This window comes from Ornithodoros turicata, chromosome 7 (genome assembly GCF_037126465.1).
Source record: "Ornithodoros turicata isolate Travis chromosome 7, ASM3712646v1, whole genome shotgun sequence".
NCBI lineage: Eukaryota > Metazoa > Arthropoda > Arachnida > Ixodida > Argasidae > Ornithodoros > Ornithodoros turicata.
The window spans coordinates 24,497,867-24,507,607 of record NC_088207.1 but is presented as its reverse complement, the minus strand read 5'-3'; the positions used below and the strand labels follow the sequence as shown (position 1 = coordinate 24,507,607).

Genomic DNA, 9,741 nt, shown 5'->3' with positions numbered 1-9,741 from the left:
AAAGTAACTAGTATGAAGCAGCTAAGTTACTTTAATGGTGACTGTAGCTGTAAAAGTCACTGGAACTTATTTGCTATTTTGAAAAGCTAACTGTAACAGTATAGTTGCTTTTTACTCTTTTCATGTAACTTACTCATGACTATAATATACAGGCGTGACTAACGTGCTCAGAAAGCATGTGTGGTCCATACTGCTGGAATACGTGTGTCGTACTAGTTACATTGAGTTAATTGCACAATTAATCAATTACGCAATTAATCGCTACAAATAAATCACTTATACTCAAATTAATGCAATGTTGTTGTTGTTTTTTTTCTTTAACGACGTTAAACCGGTGACACGCGTCAGCTATACACAGGGTGTTTGCTCTAACGTGTCCGGAAATTATATTTAAAGCGAGCGATAAAAGAAAAGCAAGTGGTATTTTTCTGCTACTTGAGTAAGAAACAGGTACTGCTTCACTAGTAGCACTTAGTCAAGTAGCTGAAAAGCAGCGCTCGTTGACAATGTAGAAGAATCCGCGTAGCCATTTCCAAGTTGCACGAAAAGCGCCAAATGAAAGTAACCCTGTTTTCACGCCTCACGCAGACTTTTTTTTCTTCATCTGTTTCTTTTGGAGCAGCGTACCGTTCTATATGTCCGCTTGAATTACTCAGATGCGAGCACAAATCAATACTGCGCTTGAGCCTACCATATCGTACTACATATATACAGAACGCCGAAATCGCATCACGACCCGCTCTTGGAAAGATTCGCGTAGGCCACAAAGCGCGCAAAGAAAACGGCCGTTGGACGCGGTCCAAAGAACGCATCTCTCTAGTCTTATTTATGACAGCGGGCTGTCAGCGTACACGAAAACATAACATGCCTCATCTCTCTCTTATTCAAAGACGACATATAGTCGTCGTTGTGGTATGTGCGTAGACTCTTCGGAATTCCTTTGACACGACCCGGAGGGGAAAAATGCACGGGACAAGAAGAAGAAAAATACAACAACACTCAACTGCCATCGAAGCTCCTTTCCCTCCTCCAACCCCCATCGACTACCTTTCTGCTTTCCCTCACTTCCGAGATCGGTCGTCCAAGGAACACAAGGAACCACCGCCAGAGGGACCCAGCTGTCGGGCTTCCCCAGTGATGTCAGACGGAGGCTGATCGCCATGGAAACAAGTCCGAATCGATCGTACTCAGCCGTCGTCCAGCACTCACTTCCGAAAGCGTGCTAGTGCGAGCTGCAGCTCTTCGGCATGTGGCCGTCTGCGCCCGGGCCATCTTCTGGCCCGGACACCTGACCCGCCGTCACCATGGTCGTGGTCCGCGTGCGCGTGCCATACGTTCACCCCATCGTGTGCTGCACCGTCAAACGGGCCGTGAGACTCTTGCCGTCGGCGTTGCTTCTCGTGTTTGTGTTGTCTCTCATCCTGGTGACTCTGGTGCAGATTGCAGTGATACACTCTCACAGACGTTCCTTGTACCTTCAGCGAAAGACGCCGAGCACGTCCAAGCCGTCGACCCCAGGACAGACGTCCAAAGGGTCGCCCATGTCTCATTTTCACGCGTGGTCCGCACATCGTGCGAAGGAGTCGCAGAAGAAACCGAACAACACGTACGTTGGGGCGAAACCACGGCCGAACGCTCTTCAGGTGGAAGCTCTCCTGGACAGAAACGCACCGTCCGTAGATGGTAACATTCACATTCTTATGGGTTACGCCAACGCAGCGAGAATCAGAAGCATCGTGCTGGCGTGGGATAGTGTCAATGCAACATCAAGTGACTCTGGAAAGCCGGTTGCGAATGCTGGTGTGAGCGAACCACGTGTCAACGGATCGTGGCAGTTGGTGACCGATGTGTACGACGGTAGGGTGTTGTGGAACAAGAAAAGACGACGAGCGAGGAATGAGAAAATGCCGCCGACGTTGCCACTGTGCCCCGAGGTACCTCCAGGATTAGGTCAGTGCCTTTCCATTTTAGAGTGGTTGTCCGTGCAGGTAACTTATCCAGAGAAAAACACGGGAGGGGTACCAGAGAAACTTTACACGAAGGAGGGGGATTTCACTCTTTCATCACTCTCCCAATGCACTACCAAAAGTACAATGTCGAATTTCCGTGCAGCGCCGTCACCATCAACAGTTCGAAGTTACTGTTCTGCAAAGGTTTAAAACTACCGATTCAAGATAAGACTTGCTGATTGTGTTTTATCATACCTCAAGATAGTGCTCGGCCCTGGGTGACCCTTATCTCGCTCGCGCATACTGACGATGCCGACGAAGGTTGATACCTTATGCTTGCGTCACCGCAAAACCTGGCGTGAACATATGGTTATTCGTTTTTGTTCTTTATCTAAAAGACTATACAAGGTTCAGTTGAAATCTTGCATACCTGCGCACGACTCACCGTCAGATATGAATCTAATCTCTCAACCGACGACCCCGGACCGTTGCCCCACCTGAGAGCTGAGGGTAGCTACTCTTCGCGTTCCAGGATCAACCCGATTGCGTCACAACCCGCGTTCCTAAAACGTGTCGCCTACCCCATGGTAGTGACTCCGGATCGACTCGCGCTACTCCCTACCAGCTGGAGGTAGCTAAGAGTAGTGACGTCAGAGCTGAGCATTGCTGGTTTACCTCCGTGAATTTCATTCGCATCATCCCATCCCATTCTATCTTTCATATGTAAATATTTGCCGGAATGACTGTATATATTGTAACAAATGGTAGTACTGACTGCAGATAGAGCTTGTACATATTGTAACTAGTGTGCCTGTTGTCGTCAATAAATTTTCCTGTAACAAAAACGAGTAGTGACGTCAGAGTTGTCGTCTGCGTAGAAATATATATGGTCGTCTGCTTTTGCCGCAGCTCATCACGGCTGCACGATGGAGGACGCCAGAAATTCAAGTGCGGATTTTGCGACGTGATGTTTTCTTCAGAGCAACATGAATGGAACCATACATACAACACACATCACCTTGATGCATGTGAAGGTCGAAATCTGCTTCTTAGCTTAAAGCTAGCTGCGGACCAGAACAGCGTTACCGTTTCTCGGAATGCGCGGTAAATACCACTAACTCATGGCGTGAGTGCTGTACGAACAGACGCAGATGACCCCCATACCGAAGTCAACACCGTCACGCTAAAGCGAAAAAAAAAAAAAAAAAGAAACGGCCAGCGGATCTGATGTCCCTGGGTCTAAATGTTGCTGTCGTCATGCCGAGAACCGTACTCGCGCCTGTTCCCCAACCAACTCGGAGAGCTCCCTTATTCTCATGGTCACATTTTACAACTCTGCCACGTGACCAACCCGACAAGCCGCACCACTACCTGTGGCGTCACGCGGGTTCCAGGAGGCTGGCAAGAGGAGTCTTCGACGGTTACGGTTTCGATATAAGCTTCTCAACTCTTCTGGCAACTAATGCGTCCCCGACCCCCAAACCAACTTTGTCTCTCATTCCTAAATAATGTACTGAACTTATTTACACACTCACTATAAGAATTTAGAATTGTCCCGTCGAAGTCCCCTTTAAGCAGCACAAGCCGCGTTTCGGTGAACTCGACAGGAGCGATCCATCGTAGTAGTCGACAGGAGCGGGTCGAGTTGAGCTGTCGACACACCTCGTTCATGTAAACGTTGTCGGGTCGCCTTGACACCATGTCGAGTCGAGTCAACCCGACAGCAGGGTCGGGTCGGGTCGCTTGAATCGACATGCATGTAAACGCCGTCGAGTTGGGCACTCGCTTCGCTTGCACGACTCTGCTGTCCCAGGTGAAAAATGTCTGCAATCCCAAATGGTTTATGACAAACAATTTGCGCCTTAAACCGCTTACGTGCAAAGTACCTAGTCTCAAGTAGAAATTGTTTCGTAAGCCACTTGTAACTGCAAACATTTTTCACCTGGGATTGCCTCCCGTTGGAGCGAGTTCGTGGAAGCAGCGCCGGGTCGAGCTCATCCCGACTCGACTGTCAACTCGACCCGCACTGTCGAGTTCATGTAAACGCGGCTACAGGCGAACAACTTTCTACCTGCCAAGTTTATTCACATTGCACACTTAAATAGATACGAGACATCATTGCACCAGTTGACGTCTGGAATCGGCACCACTGCGTTGATGTGCGATGATGCGTTGCGAGTTCTCAGATGTGTTGTCGTCTGTGTCCGCGTCGGGTACTCGTTTTCACTTATCGCATCGCAATCGGCCCTTCATCCAAAAGCACCGATAAGTATATACGCAGATCCCTACGATATACCCTATGATGCCTCATGAAATGTTGCCAAGACCCCGTTACGGCGTTGTGCAACAGGTTTTCATTTCTCCTGCTTGTGTGTTTGCCTTGTAGTCAGTCCCGTGCGGGATCTCTAATTTACAGTTAGAGACGATGAATGTGGTCGTAAAGTGCCGGGTTTAAGGTCCCACGTACTCGCGTTAATGGGATAAGCGAACGCAGCAGGTGATTAATTAATGTTTAAGAGTATGCTTAGAACGCACAAGGTGCACAACATCTAACTCGGGAGGTCGTAGTCGTGGTAGTATAAACCGTAGCCGATCTTTAGACCCCCGTGAAGGCTGGAATTAATAAGGCTTCGAAGTTTCGTAGTTAAGAAGCGGTAAAGAGTTCAGTACACGGATAACGCGATGATAGAACGCAGCAAACGCATCTTTTCGTGGACCAGCTCCCATTACAGCTAGTGGTTAGCTAGTGGACAGCTAGTGGTTAGGCTGACCGCTTTCCACGCCGAGACTGGGAAGTGAAGCGGGTTCCAATCTCCGCACCGGCTGTGCTGTCTGGGACGTTTTCCCTGGGTTTTCCGGCAGGCTTTTCAGACGAATGTCGGCGCAATTCCCGCTGAAGTCGGCCCAGGACGCATACTAACCCCCCCATGTACCCCCACTCTCTCCTGCTGCCCTTCCTGCTCCTTCTGTCCACGTCTGTACGCCGATCATAGCGACAGTTGCTTCGCGGCGCTAACACTGAATTTAATTTTAAAATATTTTCCGTGGGGCACCGGCTTACAGTTTCTTTATGGCAGTATTTCACCAGGTGTAGCTGACGATTACGCTGGTCTGTCCTCTTCCTAACTGAATCGTAGAAAGGTTGTTCAAGATTGAACGAGATTTTTATTTCTGTATATACAATGGAAAATTCGGGAAGCACCAAACACGTCAGTTTTTCAAAGTATTCACCGTCGGAATCTAGACACCGCTGCCATCGCTATGGCAACTCTTCGATGCCTCTGGCATAGAAAGAAGTGGGCAGCTGTCGCCACTGCAGCACACCTTTCTGGTGGACTTCATCTGTGTGGAAAGTTTTCCTCCAAGGTGCTTTTTAACGGGCCCAAAACAAAAGCAAACTGTAATTTGGTTAGTTGCTCGAGTGATTAGATAATCGTGTTAATAAAATATTCTGAACAACAAATGGTAATCGCTTGGGGCTAGATCTGAGTTGTAAGGGGCATGGGACAAAATCTCCCAGCACAGTTTGGCCACGGTTGCTACCCTCAAATTCGCCGTGTGAGGCCGGGTATTGTCGCGAAGAAAAATAACCTTTCCGGACAACATCCCAGGTCTTTTCTTGCGAATTACGTTTGCACGGCACCCTTTATAAACGTGGAGTAGTACTGGGGGCATTAATCGTGACCCTTTGCTCCAAGAAGTCCACACGGACGACACCTCGCATGTCTCAGAAGATATAGTTCATTGCCTTCCCAGCAGATTGCTGCATCTTGCTTTTGTTTGGAGGCTTTTGTTTGTTACTTCGCCATATGATGCTGCTGCTTTTTGTCTCTGGGGGGGGGGGGGGTATTTATTAGACCAAAGGAAAAAAATGAGGGGAATGTCAGCCAAATGGGACGTCGGCTTGCTATTCCGCAATGAAAAAAAGAAAAATAAATGAAAGAAGAATAAAAAAAGACAAGAATTAGGAAATAAAGGATAAACTAACAAACGATGAGAGAACGGTGAGATAGATTAAAGACAACGATGACAAAAAAAAAAAAAGAAAAGAAGAAGATGACTAACAAACGGTGAAAGAAGGATGAGATGGACTACAGAAGGTGAAATGATGCATGCAGGTTTCATCATATGTGATGATTGATTGCAAAAATTCGTCTCCCTCGGATTGAAACCGGCTCAGCAGCTGCTCAGAGATTACCATGCACGCCCCCTTTTGGTCACAAATGAGGTGTCGGGGAACCCATCTTGCACAGACCTTGCGGAACAGTGAACGTTCGTGAATGACTGTCTCCACACTGCCGACACTAATATTACACTGGGCTGCAGTGTCCTCAACTGTTACTCGCCGGTTCCCGAGGATGGCTTACTCAACAATCGACCTTCGACGTTCACTGCCTGACTGCAGTCGGACGAACGTGTCCATGTGGTTCATACGTCACCATACCCCGTCCTTCGACAAACTGTCTGCACCGTTCGTACACTCTTCCCCTTGACATCGTTTGCTCCCCATACGCTGCCTGTAATCTTTGCAAAATCTCAGCTGGTTTGACGTTCTCATTCGCAAGGAACTTGATTATGCATCGTTGTTCCACAGTTACACACACTGCTCCCCACCACGATAGCTGCCGCTGCTGCATGTGCCGCTGACAGGAGAAAGATTGCGTTTCGTCATCCGAAGGTTTTTTTCTCGAGCAAAAGTCTCGGTAAGCCCTGAACGACCTTTGTGCACCGATTATATCTGTTATTACGAGGAAGCAATGGTCGTAAAGGGCTGAAGTTTTATGAAGAGTAGGTGGCTCTGCTTGGCACATCGAGGAACAACAGTGGGTGCGCCCATAAAGCCCTGCAGTCCAACAGCACGCTTTCTGAAGGAAACGTAAGCATTCGCAAAACAGAGAAGGGGAGGGGGGGCAATGGCAGGATCGGCTTGCAGTTGTTGGCCAGATGGAAGTGGGCGTCGACTTTAGCAAAAAAAGAAAGAAAGACGGATAGAGGATGAAGAGTCAAGATGTGTAGAGGGTGCATGAGTTCGTCGAGGAGAGCAAAGTGTTAGAGGGGTCGTTGAGCAAGACCCGCCTTCTGCAGAAAGAGAACAAACTGAACAAACAAAACATAATTTCCCGCACAACACGCGCGCGGCCAACCCGCGTTCAGAATAATATGGCTCTATCTCGTGATTTGCTGAGGACAAGGAGCGCACGCCATTTTTGTGGTGCACTGTATGCACTCGTACACCGCGTGCATGTTGTTATGAGTGACGCACCACAACGAAACACACACAGACTCAAAATCAGCAAAAAAGTTTAATGCCACGCCACACACAACCTCTCGAACACACAAGTTTTGCACAAACCAGATGCATTCGTCGAGTACCTAACGCGTTTACACGCATGATTTTTGAAGGTGCCTTCACTTTGTAACCTCCTTTCCCTCAAATTATATAGTGACTGTGGAGAAGTTAACAGCAACAACAACAATAAATGATGACGATGAGATGGGGTGCTTCACCGCGGTGGTGCGGTACCCTACCCCATTGCACGTGGAACATTATGTGAAAGTGATGGAGGAAGGATGAAAACACAAGAAAGAACTAAAGCGTCTGGAGCAACCCAGTGGACGACAGCAAGTTCATGAACAGGTGAGGATCCCAACGATGGAGCACAGGACCTTCATAGGGGCCAATGCGTGCAGCTAAGGTGAGCGGCCTCTTGCTGATACGGGCAAGCTCATCACACAATATCCGCCTTTGCGGGCAGTAGAGTGAACATTCCATAAGAATGTGCTGGGCGGTCGCCACGACACCGCAGGTGGAACAGTGGCCCGTGTCACAGCATCTGATCATGCACTTGAATTGCGGGGTGAAAGCCACATTGAGGCGGAGTCTACGCAGGAGGGAGGTAAAACGGCGTAAAAGACGGGCAGGGAAAGAAAACGACAACTTTGGGTCTACCGAAAACATGAGAGATTGAGCCGTATTGTCCCGGCGCCATTGCTGCAGAGCCAAGGGTCGAAACCATGCAGTTAGTAGGGTCCTTCTGTCGCCTCTCGACAACACAATGGGCACGGCTGTCTGGGACTCGTGGGAAGCCGTTGCTACTCTATTAGCCTCCTCATTGCCTCTTAGACCGCAGTGACCTGGAATCCACTGCAGGGATATATGATGACCTTCATCATGTAGACGCTGAATTTGGTGGCGAATGTCTACTACGATGGAGGCTAGAGACCCACGAAGCCCCATGGTTGCCACGAATTTGCAGAGCAGCCCGTGAATCGATGTAGACCACCCAGGCACGCGGAGGAAGTTGGGAGATCTGCTGCAGAAACAGTAGAATGGCAGTCAGCCCCGCCGATGTTGATGACGTACGATGTGACAGACGATATTCACGTGCGACTGCATTAGATGGGACAACAAAAGCACACGACGAACCATCCCGTGTGCTGAAGTCATCTTCAACAGTCACAAGGCACAGTGATGTCGTACCGGCCGTGAACGTGCCATGACGTGTCATACGCTTTGAAGGGGACCTCATGGGTGTTATTAAATGACGCGCCAATGAAAACGTTATAGCGACGTTGCTCAGGGGCTGATTTTGAAAGAACACGCAGTCGCAAAATATGCTACCTGTTGCTCCTCTCATCCCAGCGTTCCGCGTTTAGCGTTATGTAGCACCAGAAAAAGAATGTGGTAGGCGGTGGCTTCGAATCCTGCCACCGGCTGTGCTGTCTGAGGTTTTCCCTGGGTTTTCCGAAGACGTTCCAGACGAATGTCGGCACAGTTCCCCCTGAAGTCGGCCCAGGATGCATAATCATACCCGTGCCCCCACTCCTTCCTGTTGTCCCCTCTCTATCTGTCCACATCTGTATACGTCACTCACAGCCATAGTTGCTTCGCGGCGTTAACATTATTAAATTTTTTAAAAAATAGAAAGAAGAATCGAAAGAGATGGAGAGGGAGTGGAAACTAAGAAAGAAGGGTGGAGACACCGTGTGTCCTTTACACATCCAGAGACGGATCTTAGAGGAATATCAATGAGAAATAGTTTTTCTGTTTGCCCACCTTCCAATACTTTATTCAATTATTATTAACGAAAAAGTAAGAACATAACGTTAAAGTGATTTCGAAAAGAGTGAGAGAGAAAGAAAAAAAAGAAGACGACAGGAAGAAAGTTAATTGTAAAATCTACTGACTCTGCAGATGCATTCTTCTCACGTACGTCGGGAAGGATATCGTGAGTTCGATGAGCTGGAAGGCACACACATAAACGGAGGACGATGCCAGAAAGACCAAAAACGCCACATACGTAACACCAACACCTCCGAGATGAAAAACCTTGGAATATATCCCTGGAACACGGCACCGCACGGTTTCGTCACCCTTTTCATGGTGCGGCGGATATTATATGCGCTTCAGGCGAAAAGGCGTTGTCTTCAATATACGATAACGCACAACGGAAGAGAAATCAGAAACATCCCCGTCGGACAACTGCAAGTTGCGCAGTATGCAAAGTGACTTTCTTCCCTCAAGATATCTTTGAGCTGCTGACAAAGGATTGGTGGGAATAGTGCAACATCAGCAACAAGAAATACATGATGGTGATGATATGCGGTGTTCCACGGCTGTGAGAGATTAGACGTGTGTGTGTGTGTGGAGATGGTATGTGGAGAAAGGGTGAAGTAGTACACAGAAGAGTTATGATGAAAACAATGGAAACCTACAAAGTGAACGGCAGACTTTGAAGAGCGCACCGAAAATTATACTTTCTCTACACGTTACTTACTCAGTTGAAAATCG

General features: G+C 48.3%; 1 protein-coding gene across 1 annotated transcript in view; it reads left to right on the top strand.

Moving 5' to 3' along the window:
- Positions 1-911: 911 nt before the first annotated feature.
- The window catches only part of LOC135400371 (beta-1,4-N-acetylgalactosaminyltransferase bre-4-like), a 367,240-nt gene continuing 358,410 nt past the window's right edge, over positions 912-9,741 (top strand). Inside the window, exon 1 of the mRNA XM_064632217.1 lies at positions 912-1,950. Coding sequence (XP_064488287.1) covers positions 1,305-1,950 — 646 coding nt within the window. The 5' untranslated portion in view covers positions 912-1,304. The remainder of the gene's footprint in view (positions 1,951-9,741) is intronic.